The 22,118-nt window shown below is 41.8% G+C and overlaps 1 protein-coding gene across 3 annotated transcripts in view; it reads right to left on the bottom strand.

Moving 5' to 3' along the window:
• LOC149319336 (gamma-aminobutyric acid receptor subunit gamma-3-like) overlaps positions 1-22,118 on the bottom strand; it is a 490,924-nt gene that overhangs the window by 60,343 nt on the left and 408,463 nt on the right. For all 3 annotated transcript variants that reach the window (XM_089511499.1, XM_089511500.1, XM_089511501.1), the window contains one exon: positions 2,962-3,099. In XM_089511499.1, coding sequence (XP_089367625.1) covers positions 2,962-3,099 — 138 coding nt within the window. The remainder of the gene's footprint in view (positions 1-2,961; positions 3,100-22,118) is intronic.

Genomic DNA, 22,118 nt, shown 5'->3' with positions numbered 1-22,118 from the left:
GGAAATGGTCCAAGGATGTCCGGGCAGACACCTGTATTTATTATCAGACAGGATAACTGCTTTCGATGGAAACAAAGTGAATTACATTAAGTTTAAATTAGAGTCTGGTGATAAGGCCAGTGGGGGGAAAATATTCATTAATGAAAGGCTTTCTGAGTCTTTAAAGCATTAAAGAAGAGAAAAAAAAGTCTACTCCAATTTGGTAGCCCAACTCATACTGTACATGCTGGAAAAAACAATTGATAATCTTGATACTTGATATTTATTCATTGGAAAACTGTCATTATAATACATAATGATGACACTTTGATATCTTGCACCAATGGGGGAAAAGCAGTACTGACAGTGAAATGGGGGGGGGGGGGGGGGAGAAAAGAAAAGAAAGAAAGAGGAGCTGCAAATTTATATGTATTTCTGTATTAGTGAATATAGTAAAATAATGGGAAAAATGGAAAAGAAGTAGTGGGATGAAATGCAAAACACAGCCAAATAGTATCAGACCTAGACTTTGGCCACTTTTATCAGTGTTAAACCTACACAAGCTGGGGTGAAGCACACAGAGTAGAAGGAGCAGCCAGATGCTGCTCCCACCTTGATTGCTGTGGGACCATCACTTGACCGTAGCAACCAGACATTGCAGTCCTAAGGGTGCCTGCTGCTGTGCTCCTGAATGGACCATGAAAAGGAGTGGTAAGAAACTGCGTATTTTGTGGCTGGTTTTGGGCTGCATTTGGAAGCCCTGGCAAGGCCTCCACATGGCCTTTGAGTAATCCAGCGGTGTGCGTCATGTGCATGCCTTGGATCGGCCTGACAGCGGCCCTTTTGGGCTGTCTGTTGGAGGCCCATGTTCTGCTTCAAAAGAAAACTTTTCAAATGCTCTAGTTTGCCTAGACTAGTGCACCAGGAGTTACTTTTTGTCACGCTAGGCTAGACAATACAAAGCAAACCTATTTAGGGGGAAAGGTGGAAGGTTTATCCTTGCAAGCAATTTTAGCTGATGCATGCACCAGAATGGCATTTCCACCATATCTTCTCTCACTGTCTCTTTTAATGTGTACAACATACTATACATTTAACCTATTGAAGTGCTCCACTTGAAGTGTGTAGGACATTTATTTTTGTTTTATTAAATATTTTAAGGATACATGCAAGTGCTTCGGTTATTATCCTTCTTTGTGGTTTTGACACAGCCCATCTTAATTTAATCAAACCCAGAGGTCTTTTAACCATTTTGTTTAGGGAGATAGAATTCTTAAAGGGGCTGCCAGGGTTATGAGAGTATCTCCGCAAGAACCATACATAACCTACTGTATGTAAGCATTTCTGAAGAACTGCTTCCATCCCACCCACTGAGTTACAGTTGGCTTCTGGAATTCAGAGCTGGAGTGATGTCAGCAAGTGTCATCTATTGTGATGTACTGCTGTCAAGATATTAATAAATAATTTGACTGAAGTATGGATGTTTGCAAAATAGTTTCAGAAATAATGTACTGAATGACCTCCATCACAATATATTCATACATAGCAACAGACTGTGTAGGTGACTCCTAACTCTCACTCGGTTTAACAGATGGTCCTTTTTGTCACACTGACAACACAGAAGCATTAGAATTGTCTTAGTGGGTAAGACTAACATTCATCTAGTCCAGACATCTGTTCCAGCAGTGGCCAGCCAGACACCTTTGGAAACTCACACACAGAACACATGGTGATTGCTATCCACAGCAACTGTGTATCAAAGCTTGCTAAAAATAAAGATTCGTTTCACTAAGCATTCGGGGGTTTTAGCTGTTTTTTAGAGCTAGAAAGGCAGGGGATTTGGGGACTACATTCCCAGAATGCCTCAGATGACATGGCCAGCAGCCATGTTGATTGGGACATTCTGGGATATGTACTCCAAATATTCAAGTTAAAGATGTTCCCTTAAAAGAGGAAGAAAAAGAAGTAAACTAAGGTCCATCACTTCAGCTTGTAATAGTGGATCTTATCAATTAAAGAAGAAATGGTTTCTCTGGAGAAGCACTTTCCTCTTTTTTAACTCTACTGCCCATGAAGTTCATAAAGAGAGAAAAATCTCTCATTTTTAACAGTCTATACTGATTTGTCAAGTCTCCACCATGTTCCGCCCTAGTCATCCTTAGTCATCTTTTTCCCCTCTAAATTATAAAGCTCCTGAATTTAGTGTATTGATTATTGAGGTGTCTTCTTTTTGGTACCTTTTCAATTCTCTGATACCCTTTTTGACATTTTATGCTCAGACCTGCATAGAGCAGTCTCAATACAATGTCACTATAAATGTATAATTCCTTTCCCCATTTATAACTTTCCCAATAATCCCTAGCAACTAATTTATTTCCTCTTGTTTTTTTTAGCATCACAGCATGCTGATTGTGACCTTCCTATGTCGTGATCCTGAATTGTCAAAGCCTATGTGGACCCCATCAATATTAATGTGAAGGTTATACTATTTATCTCGAACTCCACCCTTTTACATGCACCTTACATTTATGAAACTGATTTGTATATTATGCAGAAGGTATGTCACCTACTCACCACCTGCCAAGTGTCAGAGGAGAAGGATGCCAAGACTTGCTTTCTTTTTTCCATCACCTGTGGTAATACATGTAGCCTTCAAGTCAACTCCAATTTATGTTAGGCCTATCATAAGCTTTTATTGGCAAGATTTATTCAGAGGAGATTGGCCATGGCCTTCATCTTATGTGGAAAGTGTGTGACTTGCCCAAGGTCACTCAGAGAGTCTCCATGGGAGAGTAGGGGTTCAAATTCTGGATTCCCAATTGCAGTGGTTTTCATAACACATTTATACAAGCAATGAAGCTCCATGCTGTAGAATGTGATGATCATCTTGACCTGTATTTACCGGTTTTCTTGCTTTTGAAATGGTGGTACTGAATCCCGAAATGTCTAGAATGGAACATTCCTTTGTTATTGGATACCTACCTGCTGAAGTTTGGACAATATCAGAGGTATTTCTGAGACCCATGAAGTCAAACTGATAGAGTCTCCAAGATTTCTGATCTGCTGCTTCTACTGAGTTTTTTCTCCATCGGTAAATCATTTCTTCTTGAGGATAGCCATCTGTAAATTAAAAGACTTTATTAATTGCTTGGCAAACTCTTGTTATGTTAAGCTTTTGCATTTGTTTCTATTCACAATTTTATTGTAACTTGGCAAAATAAAGTTTAATAGCACAGAGAAGCAGATTTAATGGCTCTTCAACATTATTGTCTATAAAAAGTTATAAATGCTATCTGTAAAACATCCATAATACACTGCTTTTTTCCCTTAAAAAAGTCATTCTGACCTAGAAGAAATTTTGAACTAAATACGCTTCATATAATATTAGAGTTTCCACTGACAAGTGTTTTGTTTTGAATCACTTGGTCTAGCTACTGAATGGTGAGGCGTAGTGTTTTGAGCTGATTTAGTTGGTTATTTCTTGTACAAATAACCATGCACATACATAATTATTATGCAACTTTTGGGTCATTCATTTCTTCTCCTCCTTTCCTTTATCAGTGATACATGCATGTACAACTGATGAAGCAACACTTAAAATGAGACTTGACACAATGATAGGAAGGATTGCAACAAGATTAAACCCATGTTTTGCTGTGACACAAAGATGTTGGACTGCCAGCTTAGACTAAGGAAGCAATAGTTATATTTTCATTTGTAACCCGCTCCTGGAGACTCAAGAAGGGTACCAATATATTAAAAGGAAGTAGTTCAAACTTTTAAAATGTAAGAAATAAATGAAGATACAAATAATTCAGGCAAATTTAAAAATGCAAATGTACTTGTCATTCCTCAAAGGAGAGTCCAAAAGTCAAGCAGTTTTGTTGGCAGTATCAACAACCCAATTATAGCAATATTGTAATCTCCATCAGAAGGGGTTTTATTTTGTAATTGTAATGGGTCTTAATTGCCCAGAATCACACCACCCAGTGTACTTTGTTTTATAAAAGCAATAGCTAATGATGCCTTGTTGTTCGGACATTGCCCCCCCCCCCCATACGCTAAGGTCTGCAGCTAAACTGAGAGGGGAAATGGTAGATTGTTCCTGTTAATGAAAAGTTTAACTTATTAACCTTGTGAACCTGCTTTTACTATACTACTACTGTCCTGTGCAGCTCATCCATCTATCATGCTCAGAAGGACCATTTTAGATGACTTGTAACATTAACAGACCAAACCAACAAGAGTTAACACTAGAGTCCAAAGTCAAGCTGAGTCACATAACTAGACTGATGCATAGTATCTATCATTCTGGTATGAAGCATTCTCAAGTAGCACAAGAGATTCAAGTGATTATGCCTTTCAGAATTATTCCATTAATCACTGACAAAGATAAAGAGAAAATTTGGTTCTTTCTGCTTTAATAACTGGTGATGATTTGCTGGACTTTAAGAGCTGCTATAGAAAAGTGACTGAGGCTACAGTCTTATAAACATTTACCAAGGAATATATCCCACTGAATTCTGAGGAAACATGCACAGGATTGTACAGAGACTAAGTTGCCACTGTCATGAATTCACTGGGTGGCAACACACAACCCTCTCTTTCCCAGATTAGCTAACAAGGTTGTTTAGGATTTAGGACTATTAATGTACAAAAATTGTCATACATGTAAGTACAGCCTTTTAAAGACCTAACTCTTCACCAAGGCCTTTTTGAACATACTATGCTTCTTACTTTGAGAATTATGATTTTGGCCTCTGATATGAAATCTTTTCTATTGTTATTTGGGACTGGTTACTAAATGTGCTTTAATACTTGTATCTTAATACTTTTATTGGTTTCCCATTTTTAGATTTTGCTTTTGTTGTATGCTGCTTTGAGACATTATTACACATTATTACATCTGTAAAGTAGTATGGTATATTGCTATTATTGTTGCTACTGCTCCGACTGGCACTGCTGGCTAATGTACGCAAATCGCTTTGAAAGAACTCTACAAATCTCTTGTTATTGTTATTACAATGAATTTCTCATAAGTTTAGGGTCTTGGACAGGCATCTGCCTGTACTTGGATAGATGTGTTTCATTTGAGGCACAAAGCATATAGGTCAAACACTGGCATTCCCATTTGGAAGGGTCTTGGATTTCAGAGCCCAGAAAGATCCCTGTGTGAGTCCCTGGGGAAAACAGCACCAGTTGGAGTAGACTAGTGATGGCTGGTGACTCTCATGTCACAGGATTGGCAATTCTTGTTAGCACTGGGGAAAACTGAGTTCACACGGAGAAGATTGCCAGCCAGGAAGACAAACACCACTGTTGAGTCTGGACGTAGTTCACAACTGCTGATGCTCATTTAATCTTAGTTGCAGCAAATATTTACAATCATGATACAGCAATATTTACACAAACTAGCATAATACTCCACCATCAGCTGACATCCACACCACCACATTGTGTACTGGAGCATTCATCCTTATATACACAAACACAGCTAGGATTGTGATCCAATCTCCTGTGAGTGTTTCATCAGCTTCGTGTCACATAGCCACTGTGACAATGCAGCTTTGACCTGCTGTGACTCATTTCCATGTTCAAGTTGCATCAGCTTCCTCTTTAACCCATCAAATGCACCTGAGACATTTTACATAGCCTGGGGCAAAAAATATACTGACAATTCTGCTATGAGTTTTAGAAGAAACTTTAAAGTAAATATCTTATGGGTTAAGGTAAATATTTTAGGGATTAGGGGTACCATAGTTTCAATCTTAAAGTATGCAGAAGGCCCCTGAAACCCACTTATAATCTATTCCTAGAGCATCCAAGAAGGGAAATTAATTCTTCTTTTGACCTGAAGAAAGGACAGCTCAGGAAGTCTGGACGAGTTGAGGACTACAGCTTTAGAGGCCAGATAGAAACCCAAGGCCGGAGTTGGTTTCTCTCTGCTGTAATCTATGAAAGTGTAAAAATATGTCTGAATTAATCATTGAGACAGCCAGTTATCTCCACTTGTGGGCTCAGTATGCAGATGTTTGTGTGTCTTGAAACCATAATGATCTTTTCAAATGGTCTGTTCAAATAAGCAGCAGCATGTCACTCTTAATAATATATGGTGCCTGAAATCAACTAGTACTGTATTATAGCTGAAGCAAAAAGAAGGTATTATTATTATTATTATTATTATCATCATCATTTATTTAAAGAGCACTGTAAAATTTGCACAGTGATTTACATAGTAAGAGTCAAATAAAATAAGAAAAAAAGAAGAATAAAAACCTGCCAAGCAGTGTTCAATATAAAAAAACCCCAACATTACATGATTTAAATATCTCTAAAATACTAACTAGTATACAATAGGGACAAAATAAGCAGCAGATTAACAACCAATAATCTAGAATGCCTTCCTAAACAAGAGTGTCTTCAATTCAGCCTTAAAATTAGCCAAGGAATTAATAGTTCTTAATTGTGTGGGGAGGAGATTCCAGGCATGAGGGGCAGCACAGGAGAAGGGTGGATTCAAGCAGGGGAGGAGGAGACCCTTGGCTGGGTCAGGAGACCAGTGTCATAAGATCTCAATGCATGTGGATGGCGGTAAGGAGAGATGAGTGGTGACAAATAAGATAAAGCCAAGCCATGAAGGGCTTTAAAGATCAGGAGAAAAAAAATTATATTGGATTCTCAAAGGAATGGAGAGCCAATGGAGGGATAACAACAAGGGGGTAACATGATCAAAGCGATGGGTGGAGAAGATGCATTTCACAGAGATTAGGGGGCTAAGGTGGGAAATAGGAAGACCCACTAGCAATGAACTGCAATAATCCAAGCAAGATATCACCAATGCAGGCACCAAAGTCTTTGCCACTGAATCAGAAAGAAATGGTCGAATTTTGATGAGATTATAAAGAAAGAATCTGCATGACTTGGCTGTAGCATGGATCTGTGGAGTGAACAATAATGAAGAGCCAAATAGGAAGCCAAGACTATGTGCCTCATTGACAGATTGAACAGAATTCACAGTAATTGACAAAGAACATTGCAAAGATGGCTTGGGTGGGAAGACAAGTAGCTCAGTTTTGGCCATGTTGAGCTTCAGGTATTGGTGAATCATCCACTCAGAGACAGCAGCAAGGCATGATGATAATCGCTGCTCAACACCCAGAGAAATCTCAGGGGTAGAGAAGTACATCTTGGTGTCGTCAGCATACAGGTGATATTGAAAGGCGCAGGAGCTAATAAGATTTCCCAGGGACAGGGTATAAAGATAGAACAGTAAAGGACCCAGGACAGAGCCATGAGGGACTCCAACAGCTAATCAAACAGGGGCAGAAACCTGACCTTCTGTAACCACTGCAAAAGATCTGTTTGACAGGTAGGATTTAAACCAATTTTAAACTGATCCTGCAAAACCCAGGTCATGGAGTACATCCACCAAGAGACCATGATCAACTGTGTCAAACACAGCATCAGGAGGACTAGAATAGAATAAAGACCTTTAGATTTAGCCAGTAAAAGTTCATCAGTGATCTTAGTAAGAGCAGTCTCAGTTGAATGCTGTGGGCAAAAGTTGGACTGAAAATGATCAAGAATAGTATTAGCAGTAAGAAACTCCTGGCAGCGAAAATAAATAACACCTTCTAAAACCTTAGAAAAGGAAGAAGTGAGATAGGCTGATAGCTCAAGAGAGAAGATGGATCAAGAGAATGCTTTTTCAAGACTGGGGAAACTAGAGCATGCTTAAAGGCAGAAGGGAAGGAGCCATTAGAGAGAGAAAGACTGATAGTATAAAGAAGAGAAGGTAAAATAGAGGGGGCAACAGAAATCAAAAGATGAGAAGGAAGCAGATTGAGAGGGCAGGTTGTCGGTTTAGAAGAATTCAAGAGTTTAGATAATTTACCCAATGAAACAGAAGAAAAAGCAAAGAATGTTCCAATTGTAGATGACTGAGTTGCTGGAGTAAAAGAAGAATGCAGGGAATCAAGGTTGGAATGGATTATTTCAATGTTAATAGTAAATTAATAGGTGAAATCAGTGGGTGAAAATAAGTGTGGAACCAACAGAGAAGAAGGTTTTAGAAGAGAATCAAATGTGGAGAAAAGACACTGTGGACATCTAATAAGAAACCTAGGAGTGAATCAGAGGAATCTCATAGACAAGTTAAATACAGGTGTAACTGCTCAGTCAACAAGAAGAATTTTAAATAATAATTTACATAGTAAATTTGGGTAAAAGTCTCAAAACAACCTCATATCTCTCAGCCTTATGCTGAATCAGACCACTTAGCTTTTACCTCGCCCCAGCATGTTTACTCCAGCGGCAGCTGGTTGCTTTCATGCCATGTAGGTGGTGAATCTGCCATGGATTTTAGTTTAAATTTTAAAGGAGTTATCCAAGGCACTCAATCTATTTCAGCAGTTTAACCCCTAAGACATTTACTTTAATATTTAAAGTTAAATAGAAGTGAAAGTGGACAAAGGTGTACTTCTAGTTTTGTTTTTCAAAACTAGAAGTAGACCTCTGTCCACTTTAACTTCTGTTTCCCCACTTTGCAATATGAGGGAAATTGCCCCTGGACCTGCTGCAACTGCTCACCCCATGCTGTATCTCTTTGATTTTATAGCAACTATTTGTATTGTGCTCATCATCCTTTATATTTTTTCAAATATAATTATCCCTTTTAACATTCTCATGAACTCTTCCTTTAGTTAATGAATCCATTCTCTGAAGCTGCTCTACAACACTAAAGATATACACAAGCCATTAAACTGCGATCTCTTAAAATTATTTACAAGTGTCTTTGGAGTGTAGTGTTCATTTATTTTCAATCAGTGCTACAGAGTCACAGTTATAGATTTCTTTCAAATGAATGAAAATCATTTATAGTTCATGGTCTACTGACTGACAAGAAGGCCAAAAGGATAATTTACTATCAAACAGATAATATTAAAGGTTTCATCAAGAAAGAAAGCTGATAATATGCACACGTCCCCAAAGAGTGATTGGTTTCAGAATTCAAATCAGCTCCAATTTCATTATAAATTTGCTTTTTTTATTAGCCTGGCTGTAGCTAGCACACCTTTGTCTGATTCATACCACTCTGGGTAATTTTCTGGGGTGTTTGCTCAATTTACAGCTCAGTAGGAATCAGATGCACTACCAGTTTATGAATCAGCAACTTCACATGTGCCCTTCTACCTTTCACAAGCCTGTGGCTGATAAACTGGAGAGCAAATAAAGGTATAGGAACTTGCCAGATACACTCATATGAGTGGGGTGTTCTAGACTGAGCACTAATTTAGGTAAATATTTTGTGAAATTTAAGCCTTGAAGACATAATATTAAGGAAATAAGTGTGCCTGTGTAAAATAAAAAGTCATGTTTTTTCATGTAAAAAATTGTGTAAAGCATGTCAACTTACCAACCATTTCAGGACATAAAGGTGCGTTATAGACCACCCCTTTGGGGTGGCCTGTAGGCGCTCCTTTCCCCGCCGGATCGGGGCCTCAGCTACCAGAACGGCAGCCTCTGGGCCCCGATCCACTGGTTTCCAGGCTGCGGGGAAGCGGCAAAAGGCCACTTCCCTGCATCCTGGAAAGGGGTGTCCTTGGGGCTTCATGCCCCAAGGACACCAGACAGTGGCGGGGAGGAGGAGAAAGGGGCCACTTGCCCCCTTTCTCCCTTGCGTTGCTGGCGCAGCTGTCTAAAGGCTGTGCCAGCGATGCAAATCGCGGAAGGAGCTCCGTTTCAGAGCTCCTTCTAGCGCCGCGGAAAGGGCGCTCTATGCGCCCTCACTCGGCGCAAAGACGTCATGTCCGCACCGATCCATTTGGAGGTGGCGCGTTCGTGACATCGTAATGGCGGCCCCCGTGTGGAACGGGCACTGCCATTTTGTATGGACTCGATCCGTACTAGGGTTAGGGACGTCCGGAAGGAACTCCCCTTTCTCACCCTAGTACGGACCCAGTCCGTACTATTACGCCCATCTGTAATGGACCAAAGCCACCTAACTTGAAACAAAGGAGATAAGAGAGAAAGCATGTAAGGAAAAGCAGTAAGCAGTGACCAGATTATAGAGACAAAACTGAAAAGAATACTGCATGGGTATGATAATGTTAATCAACAGATTAACATGCAAGCAGGCTCATGTCTAATGCAATCATCTGATACAAGACAGCCAGAAACAGAAGATAATGACTCTTTCAGATAATTGGCCCATTAAGTGGTATCATATAAGTCTCACTTCTTAATGGAAAATAAGATGATTGTTGACATTAATGGAGTTCTGTCTCTGATTGGACAGACAGAGGCTGGAGATAGTATAAAAGCCATCTCCTGAGATGAAAATTTGGCTGTTAACATAGCCTTCAATGGACTAGCCACTCTAACAACTTTTATAGTGCTGATTCTATTCTTGGTATTGTAAGAGTTGACATCCTTACAGTGTTGGTAAAAAAAGGCAAAACAAATGTAGTCCAAGAGAATGTAGATACTCTTACAATGTTGGTAAGAGTAAGTGAAAGAAAACTATATAGTCGTATATAAGCATATAGATCGAGCTTTGGTGACACAGTGGTTACATGCCTGTGCTGCAGCCACAATGTTGTGAATTTGAACCTGCAGGACTCCAGGTAGACTCAGCCTTCCATCCATTCATAGGTCAGTAAAATGAGTACCTAGCTTGTTGGGGGGAAATTGGCTAACACATTTTAAACTGCTTAGTGACTGCTTAGTTCACTATGAAACAGTATAGCAATGTACATTGCAATTGCAATTGCTATTGCTGTACACTTGTCTCTCTACATTTGCGGTTTTGACTTTTGTGGATTTGATTATTCATTGATTTTATTGCTATGTTCTCTCTAGGAATATCTAGGTCCTCCAGCACAACTCTATGGTCAACTTTAACCAAAGGTCACAATGAATGTCCTAGAGTTTCCTAGAGAGAACACTCCACTAGGCATTTGTATAATGTTTTTAAACAGAGGCAGCATCAATTGGAAGTGCTTTGATTGTGTCTGCATGCATGGCAGAGGTTGGACTGCATGGCCCTCGGGGTCTCTTCCATTTTAGAATTCTATGATTCTAACAGTGTTCTGCAGGCATACTGTGTAAATGTCATAAAGGGAAAAAAACTACACTATTTCTGCCCAGTCCTAATCAAAGGCTGAATTTATAAGTTCCTGCCAACAACAGAGATCTTGCTGGGCATATCCCCTGCCTGTGGATTTCATATGTTTATTCACTCAAACATTTTTGATATCTTGCTGGCAAATGATAGGAGTCTCAACTATTCCACCATAGTCTAAAATTGTTTGTTAGATCACTGGCCAGTCAAAGTGTTAATGGGATAAAATCCTTCCCTTTTTTTTCTACCATGTTTTCCAGCCATTTGATCAGCTCAGCAGAGCTAATTCAAATGTTATAACCCCACATGAAGGCTGCTGAAGCATGATTCCTCGTGGCAGCAACCCACCAGGGGCTTGTCATGTTTGACAGCTGCTTACCACATTGAGTTTCCAATTCTAGCACTGCACATTGCATATTTTCCATCCTTCCAAGCAAACATTTGTTGATGAAGTAGATATTCTGAAGGTTAGTTAGACAGGCTTTAGGCTGTCTGTTCATGGGCCATCATATGTTTATAGGGAAAATACTTTTGTTAGTACTGTACTGTTATTTCTTGATTTTAATGGGTATAATGTTTTGTTTATTTACTGATGTGAATAAGTTATTTACTTATTTACAAAGTTGCCTTGAGTGCCAGGACTAGTGGGTGAGGAGATGTGGGTTATAAATAAACAAATAAACAAACAAATGTGGTAGTGAGGACATCCACTTTATCTTGTTGTAACAGCTTAATTTGTAGATAAAGTTGTCATTTTTTAAAACACACAGTAGCTTGGTGAGCAAACAGCTGAATAACAGACAAGTGCCAATAAGCTACATCTATTACTTTGTCATGAATGTGTAACTAAGTAACATCTCCTGGCCCAATCATCCAAGTTCATCTTATGAGCCAGCAGCTGCATCAAGCAAAGGGAGAGTGTTTAGCTTCTGACCTGGGTACAGAGAAGATGATGTTCCCAATTTCCTTCTGCCTTGTCTTGTGACAAAGAATTTCAACAGGGGGTCTGCTTCTGATTGTTGACAAAGTAGGTAGTCACTGGTGGCAAAAGGCTGGAATCAACATCCTTCCTTTGACTTGAGTGGTAAATGATCAAACTTCCTTTGCCTGATGCAACCCACTAGGGGCTTGTCGTGTTTGACAGCTGCTTACCACATTAAGTTGTGCAAATTTTACAGCGCTCTATAGATAAATGTTAATGATGATGATAATGATGATAACAACAACTGTTAACATAAAAGATGAGTGAGATTTGGATTTTGATGACTCTTGAATCCACAATCAAACTGGAATGATTCAGACAAATTCAGCAGATGCTGAAATTGACCGGGGCTCCTCTGAAGTAGGCCAGATCCAAAACAAACAACTCCTTCAGGTTTGTTAGCAGTTTGGGGGTGGAGGGACATCATGAAACAACAAAATTGTTACATTTCCAAGCTCTTCGTAGGTGGAAAACACCAGAGTGGAGAGAAAGGGAAGGGATAGGAGGGGTGTGGCTCTGTCTTCTAACCATAGGGAATGGTTGTACCATGGCTTTTCATATTTATTTATTTATTTGTTTGTTTATTTCCCCTCCTTCTCCCAAGACTGGGACTTAGGGCAGCTTACAATATTAGAAACAGTACAATTAAAAACATACAAAAATAATACATTAAAAAGAGAATTAAATTACTACAATAATTAAAACAAACTGTGTGTTAAAATATCAAATAGTTTAAAAAGATAAAAATGTTTAAATGTTTACAAATGTTTAATTATTATTGATGTAATCTTTAATGCTAAAGGAATATATTACTGCAATGATCCAGTATCCAATGCTCTTTGCTAATTCACTCTTTCGTGTTAAAACTGCTTCATTGGAATCTAGGACATCATGCATGTGTGTGGGTGGAGGTACCCTCAGTGTTTCCCTGGAATATGCTGCATGTACATATTCTTCTGCCTCTACCACTATATGTTTCATAACCGCTATCAAGTCCTGTCCTTTTGCAGTTTCTGGGACTTTGGAAACAACTGAGTTGCTCCAGATGAAGCAAAAATGCCAGGATTTTCTTTCTTCATAAACAGATTTTATTTCTGATATCCAGATGATGTTTTGCTTGTTTTGATACATTTCCATTTCTTGATAAACCCCATGTATATGCTTTCTATTCCCACTTCCTAGGTGGATTTATTTTTAACACAATACATACCAAAATTAAATGGTTCATTTATGTTCCTGTTTGTTTACTGTCTTGAAGTCAGTACATATGGCATTTCTGACAGCCATTTCTTGATATCCAATGTTACTCAATAGTAGACATGAAGTTCCAGTTCAGAACTTGGACCGAACAGTGGCATGATTAGGGTTGGTGTCAGCTGATGTGGTAACTCATGGTGTCACCCCTCTACTGACCTCCTCCCATGCCACACCATACAGAATCTTTAGTAATATTTTTGTCCTAATGCTACTCATAAATAATAATTCCCAAATATCACTGAATGTAATAGTTGTAAGATAAATAACTAGCAAAATTAAAACTATACCTTAAAATTGCAAAACTTAAATGTATTTACATATACAAATTTTCATAATGCTAAAGTGAAAATTTGCTAAGATCTGATATTTTTAAAAATTCTTTTTGAAAAATGTTGAAAATAATTAAATTAAAATTTAATGTTCATTTTTTAAAAAACTCTGAGGCCTCTCCTTTCTCCTCCCATTGAGCCTCACCTCACTCACACCATCTCTTCCTCTGAGCTCCAGCATTTTAATGGGACATAGGTGAATGGCACTGCCTGTTTTGCTAAAAGGCAGTTGTTCAAAGAGGAGTAGTGTCATCCCTTGCTTAGTGTGTCATCTCATGTGAGCCACACTCTCTGCATCTTCCTAGTGACATCCCTGGGAGCTGTTTTGTGAGTGATTGATTTGGGTGCTGAACAAAACTTATGACTAGCATACATTCCTAATGCATACACACATAGACACACACCAACTGCCATGACAAGATTGATACTCTCCTGTTTTAAAACTTTAGAGAACAGGGTGTTTGCAAAATGTTCTCAATTTTTTGGTCATTCCTAAATTTAATGGGGGAAGTTAAGGAGCTGGGGCAATGTGGGTAAATATGGGTGGGTGGGTTATGGAGTGTGTGCAGTGTGGGAATTGAGAGAAAGACTCTATTCTTTAATTCACCAGCAATGCCCACTGCTTTATGTTTTCAAATATTCAAGATTTGAAATATTTTGCAATATGTAATATGGAAGCTAGAAACTCACATCCTTGATTAATTGCCTCTTTTGCCTTAGAGTAGTCGCTGTCTCTACTTCAGAACTTTTTTCTGCACTGTAACACAGGTAATATAATTGGCTCACTATACAGATATGAGTGGTAATGAGGTAATATTTATGAAGCACAGCTGGACATTCTTCAGAACTATAGCTGTATGGTAAGCTAGTTTCCTGATGAGATCCCCCCCAACCCCGCAGATGTGCCCACCCTCCACCCCTGCAAAAAAAGGAGAAAAGAGGGTGAATCTATGAATTGTAGTGAGGTACACTGAATCATAGCTTAAGGTAAAATGGCAGTACATATTATCATAAAAATATTTATTATTTAGAAAGTGCATGCACAGTAGCCTTCAGTTTCTCAGCACTACATAATATAATGTTTGTACATCTTTCCACATTTCTCCTGAGGTTTACCTGCTACAAATAGATATACAATTTTCAGGAAAACACAGATATTTTTTCATTACAGTAAAAAAACTGAGGTCGTGCATTCAGCACACTGCCCTCCGATTCATTCAGGATGTTTTGTTTTTAAATCAATGTATTTTAAAGAGGTTTCGTGTATTTTGACATTCTCTGGAAAAGTTTTGATGGACACTATGCACAAGCAGAATCTGGTCTGCTCAAGACTTCAGTTTTGTGAAATGACCATCTCTTGCCCTCTAGGTTGGCTAGTGGAATAGACAACTTCTGTTCTTCCTACTGAGGAATATAAAATATGAAGTCAAAGGTTTCTAGCCCCCCACTCACAAGTATAGTAAATGTTCAAAGAGAAATGATAAGAACATAATTTGGAGACTCAGTCCAATGAACTCAGTCCAATGAAGCCAACTCTGCAAAGGATTGGAAATCAACATTTGGAAGTGATTAGTTCATTTCCATCTACAACCCCTTGCAACTGACTATTGGAAATTAACATTTGGAAGTTGACCCTGAGTTGTTAAGCAGCTATTAGAAATCAGTTATTGGAAGTTATTAGCTAATTTGTAACTGAATTCCACTGCAATGCACTATTGGAATTCAGCTATTGGCTTTGTTACAAGATGTTGTAGCATATTTATACCATAATCTAAAATTGTAACACAGAAAGCATATGTGGAAAGGAAGGAAGGAAGGAAGGAAGGAAGAAGATGTTACAGCCCAAAGATAGTGAATAGAAACAGGATAGGTGAGCAATATTATGCAAAGATGTTTAGTTTTCATGTCACAGAAGCTGTCTGCAGAATTTGAATTTAATTGCCTCAAAAACTTTAATGACACAATCATGTTATGGCACGTCCATGTACCACAGGAGTGGGATAGAGTGTACAGCATGCATACTCTCCAACATTTCACAGATGAAAACCAGGACACATGTGGCTAATCAACTGAAATATATTCAACATGGCAACAATTATCAAAAAGAAAGAACATTCAAGCTAGGAGATGCTGCAGCAGTTTACTTTTGCCTAAGCCTACTGGAAATGGAAATATTCTGTCCCCTCTCCTTTATGGTTCAGTTTACTGAATACAAACAATGTTCGCACTTTGAACTCAATTTGTAGGAGTTGAAGTAAGCTGACAACAAAGAGAGAAAATAGGAAGAGCAGAGAGAAACTGAGACATTTTAAAAGCAATTGAAAAAACGGGACAACAGAGAATTCATCATAACTCTTCCTGTCAAATCAGGACACTTGAAGACATGAGCATGCTACATAGGGTTACATCTCTGTATATCAGAACCAAAAGGCACATTTAAGCCCAAGCTGTCCCCTAGTAGGACCATCTTTACAGTTTTTATTAGCACTTGCCCTCCTTCTAAGACAAGGGTAGACTTTAAATAGATCTTCATCTTTTATAATCCCTGAACAATGGCTATGTTGGTAGGGATTAAGTGAAGTCTCAAACATCTGGAGATCTAGTTACCTTCTGCCCAACCCTACTTTTAGTGAACACCAGCCAGCCTGCCTCCTGAGAGGAACCTCTGCTGAATGCTGACCTTCCCTCCATCTTCCCACTCTTCTGGGACTCCCTGGAAGTAGCAGCAACAGCATCTCCAGCTCAGCAGAGAGAGAGAGGTGGGGCCTGCCTTTCCCCTTAAAAGGGCACTGTCTCAGCCTTCTCCTCCCTTGTGAACACCAGCCAGCCTGCCTCCTGAGAGGAACCTCTGCTGAATGCTGACCTTCCCTCCATCTTCCCACTCTTCTGGGACTCCCTGGAAGTAGCAGCAGCAGCATCTCCAGCTCAGCAGAGAGAGAGAGGTGGGGCCTGCCTTTCCCCTTAAAAGGGCACTGTCTCAGCCTTCTCCTCCCTTGTGAACACCAGCCAGCCTGCCTCCTGAGAGGAACCTCTGCTGAATGCTGACCTTCCCTCCATCTTCCCACTCTTCTGGGACTCCCTGGAAGTAGCAGCAGCAGCATCTCCAGCTCAGCAGAGAGAGAGAGGTGGGGCCTGCCTTTCCCCTTAAAAGGGCACTGTCTCAGCCTTCTCCTCCCTTGTGAACACCAGCCAGCCTGCCTCCTGAGAGGAACCTCTGCTGAATGCTGACCTTCCCTCCATCTTCCCACTCTTCTGGGACTCCCTGGAAGTAGCAGCAGCAGCATCTCCAGCTCAGCTGAGAGAGAGAGGTGGGGCCTGCCTTTCCCCTTAAAAGGGCACTGTCTCAGCCTTCTCCTCCCTTGTGAACACCAGCCAGCCTGCCTCCTGAGAGGAACCTCTGCTGAATGCTGACCTTCCCTCCATCTTCCCACTCTTCTGGGACTCCCTGGAAGTAGCAGCAGCAGCATCTCCAGCTCAGCTGAGAGAGAGAGGTGGGGCCTGCCTTTCCCCTTAAAAGGGCACTGTCTCAGCCTTCTCCTCCCTTGTGAACACCAGCCAGCCTGCCTCCTGAGAGGAACCTCTGCTGAATGCTGACCTTCCCTCCATCTTCCCACTCTTCTGGGACTCCCTGGAAGTAGCAGCAACAGCATCTCCAGCTCAGCAGAGAGAGAGAGGTGGGGCCTGCCTTTCCCCTTAAAAGGGCACTGTCTCAGCCTTCTCCTCCCTTGTGAACACCAGCCAGCCTGCCTCCTGAGAGGAACCTCTGCTGAATGCTGACCTTCCCTCCATCTTCCCACTCTTCTGGGACTCCCTGGAAGTAGCAGCAGCAGCATCTCCAGCTCAGCAGAGAGAGAGAGGTGGGGCCTGCCTTTCCCCTTAAAAGGGCACTGTCTCAGCCTTCTCCTCCCTTGTGAACACCAGCCAGCCTGCCTCCTGAGAGGAACCTCTGCTGAATGCTGACCTTCCCTCCATCTTCCCACTCTTCTGGGACTCCCTGGAAGTAGCAGCAGCAGCATCTCCAGCTCAGCAGAGAGAGAGAGGTGGGGCCTGCCTTTCCCCTTAAAAGGGCACTGTCTCAGCCTTCTCCTCCCTTGTGAACACCAGCCAGCCTGCCTCCTGAGAGGAACCTCTGCTGAATGCTGACCTTCCCTCCATCTTCCCACTCTTCTGGGACTCCCTGGAAGTAGCAGCAGCAGCATCTCCAGCTCAGCTGAGAGAGAGAGGTGGGGCCTGCCTTTCCCCTTAAAAGGGCACTGTCTCAGCCTTCTCCTCCCTTGTGAACACCAGCCAGCCTGCCTCCTGAGAGGAACCTCTGCTGAATGCTGACCTTCCCTCCATCTTCCCACTCTTCTGGGACTCCCTGGAAGTAGCAGCAGCAGCATCTCCAGCTCAGCTGAGAGAGAGAGGTGGGGCCTGCCTTTCCCCTTAAAAGGGCACTGTCTCAGCCTTCTCCTCCCTTGTGAACACCAGCCAGCCTGCCTCCTGAGAGGAACCTCTGCTGAATGCTGACCTTCCCTCCATCTTCCCACTCTTCTGGGACTCCCTGGAAGTAGCAGCAACAGCTCCAGCTCAGCAGAGAGAGAGGCAGGGCAGTAACCCCTCAGACATCCGGAAGCTCCCATAGCTACCCGTCTCCTCTGTCAACTCCCTCATGTCTTGGGATCCTCACCCCATCCCTTCCAGCACTGTTGGACTGTATCTTTATTTTTCTGCTTTTCTCTTTTCTTCATTTTCTCCTGCCATCTGTTTGTCACCCAAACCTCTCTTCTCCATGGCTCCTCGCACCTCTCCTTCTCCTTATCTCATCCCTATCCGCCCCCTCCCTATCTCCCAACTCCCTTTCTCTTGCGCTCTCTGGAATTGCCGCTCCGCTGCCCCAAAAGCAGCGGTAATCCATGATCTTTTTCTATCTCAATCATTTAATCTTCTTGCCCTCACTGAAACCTGGCTTCCGGCCCACGATACTGCTACCTCTGCTGCCCTTTCTCTTGGCGGTCTCTCTTTTACCCACACTGGCCGCCCTGAGGGTCGCGGAGGAGGGGTCGGCATCTTATTATCAAAGTCCTGCCAGTTTCAGGTTCTCTCTTCTCCCCCCAGCTACTCCTTCTCCTCATTTGAATTACACTCCATTAGACTCTATTTTCCTCTGCAACTTCGGGTTGCCATCATCTATCGTCCTCCTGGTTCAGCGTCTCAGTTTTTCACAGATTTTGAATCTTGGTTGACATTTTTTCTTTCGGATACTGTCCCCTCCCTGATCTTAGGTGACTTTAACATCCACCTCGACGATCCCAAGAATTCCTCAACCTCTCGCTTCAGCTCTCTCTTAGCTTCCTTCGGTCTCCAACCCCATTCCAACTCTCCAACCCATTCCCTTGGTCACTGTCTCGACTTAGTTCTCCCCTCCAAGTGTGTCGTGTCTGACTACTTGGCTTCTGATTTCCCACTATCTGACCATCACCTACTTTCCTTTACTCTTACCTACATCCCACCTCCCCGTCATACCGTCCTTCGCCAGTTCCGTGATCTTCATTCTATTAACCTTAACCATCTCACTCAGTCCTTGGATTCATCCTTCGCTTCTCTCAATCTTGGGGACTCTGCTGACTCAGCTATGTCTTTACTGAATTCTACTCTCTCTTCAACTCTTGACAGCTTTGCCCCAGTATCTACGCGCGTGTCCTCCTCTTCTTCTATGACTAGGCCTCAGCCCTGGATCACTCCCACTGTTAGATTTCTCCGGTCCTGCTCCCGAGCAGCCGAACGTCTCTGGAGAAAGTCCAGGGAGTGGGCTGACTTTATCCATTTTAAGTTCGTTCTTTTATCTTTTTCACGCGCCCTGTCGATGGCAAAACAAGACTACTTCAAATCATTGATCTGCGCCAACGAGAGGCGCCCGCAGCGCTTGTTCTCCTGTTTCAACACACTGTTAAAACCCTCTCCTCCCTCTGTCTCTCCACTATTGTCTCCCTCTGACTTCGTCAACTACTTCATTACAAAGATCACTACCATTCGTTCTGAGTTAACTCCTCATGATTTGGCTCCCACCACTAATCTCCTCGCCCCTCCTACTAATAAACTCTCTGTGTTTCCTCCTGTTTCTTTGGAAGAACTCTCTTCGCTGCTGAACTCATCCAAACCTACCACCTGTTCTCTTGACCCACTTCCTTCTCGTCTTCTAATCTCTATAGCCCCCTCTTTGTTACCCTCCCTCCTCTATATCTTTAACCTCTCTCTCTCTTCGGGTTCCTTCCCCTCAGTCTTCAAACATGCCTTAGTTTCCCCTATCCTGAAAAAACCCTCTCTCGACCCCTCTTCCTTGGCTAGCTATCGTCCAATCTCTCTTCTTCCTTTTCTCTCCAAGGGGTTGGAACGAGTCGTCTATTCACGCTGTCTTGAGTTTCTTGAAACCAACTCCATTCTGGATCCCTTCCAGTCTGGTTTTCGCCCACGGCACTCCACAGAGACGGCCCTTACTAAGATCTCAAATGATCTTTTGCGGGCCAAGGCGAATGGCCTTTATTCTATCCTTGTCCTACTCGATCTGTCTGCGGCCTTCGACACCGTGGACCACTGTCTCCTAATAGATGTACTCTCTGACCTTGGTTTCTCGGGCCTTGTTCTCGATTGGTTCACATCTTACTTGTCAGATCGATCTTTTTCAGTGGTCTCAGGTGGTCAGACCTCGTCTTCTGTCCCCTTATCTGTTGGAGTTCCTCAGGGCTCTGTTTTGGGTCCCCTTCTGTTCTCTTTATACACACTCTCCCTTGGCAAACTTATCAGTTCTTTTGGTTTCTCCTACCATCTTTACGCCGATGATACCCAGCTGTACCTTTCCACCCCTAATCTTTCACCAGAGCTAGAGCAGCAAGTGTCATCCTGTTTAACAGCTGTCTCCCACTGGATGCACCATCGGCGTCTGAAGCTCAATATGTCCAAGACTGAGCTTCTTGTTTTCCCTCCTAAGCCCACCCTTCACTATTCCTTTTCTATTTCCGTCAATAACATCTCGATCCAGCCGGTCCAGGAAGCCCGCAGTCTCTGTTTCATCTTTGACTCCTCTTTGTCATTTATCCCACAGATCCAGACTACAGCCAAAGTCTGTAGATTTTTTCTCTATAATATCGCCAAAATCCGTCCATATCTCTCAGCTTCTACCGCAAAGACACTGGTCCATGCCCTAGTGGTCTCACAACTAGACTACTGTAACCTCCTCTTGGCAGGGCTTCCCCTCTCTCATCTCCACCCATTAATTTCTGTTCAGCATTCAGCTGCACGCATTATTTCACTCGCTCGCCGTTATGATCATGTCTCCCCTCTGTTGTCTTCCCTTCACTGGCTCCCTCTTCCTTTCCGCATCAGGTACAAACTTTTGCTACTCACCTTTAAAGCCCTGCATGGGCTGGCCCCTCTTTATTTAACTGATCTTCTCTCTCCCTACATCCCTACTCGCACTCTCCGCTCTGGTAGCCAAAGTCTCCTCTCTCAACCCAGGATCTCCTCTGCCCCATCCCGGATCCGTCCCTTCTCTCTAGCTGCCCCTCATTCCTGGAACCTTCTTCCTCTGCATGCACGGCTCATCACTTCCCTAACCAGCTTTAAAGCTGAGCTGAAAACCATATTGTTTAGGGAAGCGTTCTCAGGGAATTTGTGATTGTTATCTGGCTGTCTGACAATATTTGAGGTGATGTGATTTGTTTGATATTTGATGTTTTTACTCTGTTTTTTCCTTTCTATATGGTAATTTTATCTATTCCTCTTTTAATTGTTATTATCTTAGAATGTACGCCTTGGGCAGGCTTTTATTTACTTCTAATTTTACCGACTTTGTACAGCGCTGTGTATAATTACAGCGCTATAGAAATAAAGTTTAATAATAATAATAATAATAATTTAAAAAAAAAAACCACAGTTGGGTATCCTGACTGTGTTCAACAGGTAATAGTAGAATCTGCAGGGTTTGAAATCTCCACTGCAAGTGGATTTGTTTGTTACTTGGAAGTTTTTATGGCAGTATGCCAAATTAAACTAGAATAGATTGTTTAAAAGGGAAATGTTTGGTCCTAGCTGGAAGATGCAGAGTAAGGCAGAAAAGGTGAGGAACTGGTGAACACTACAAAGTACATTAGTAGTAAGTGACAGACCTCTGAGACATGTCACTCAAAGTTCAGGGGTCCAGGGTTGGGAATTTGTTTGGAAGAAAGGATCAGGTTCTCCTAGGGCAGAGATGGCAAACCTTTTAAGGACTGAGTGTCCAAACTCAAAGGTGTCCTGGCACCAGGCAACATAAGGGCAGAGGGAAACTGTTTTTAATGTAGACATGCCCTAAAACCATGGTGGTGAACCTGTGGCACATGAAGCCATTTTGGAGGGCACACAGAGAAACAGGAGGATGGGGAAAGAAGAGAAACAGGTGTATGCCTGTTCCTCCTGTTCCACTGCCCTCCTG

Source organism: Sceloporus occidentalis, unplaced genomic scaffold (assembly GCF_023333645.1).
Source record: "Sceloporus occidentalis isolate IW3139 unplaced genomic scaffold, rSceOcc1.0.p SCAF_2, whole genome shotgun sequence".
Lineage (NCBI taxonomy): Eukaryota > Metazoa > Chordata > Lepidosauria > Squamata > Phrynosomatidae > Sceloporus > Sceloporus occidentalis.
Note: the sequence above shows the minus strand (reverse complement) of the source record. Positions and strands in the feature narration are given on the sequence as shown.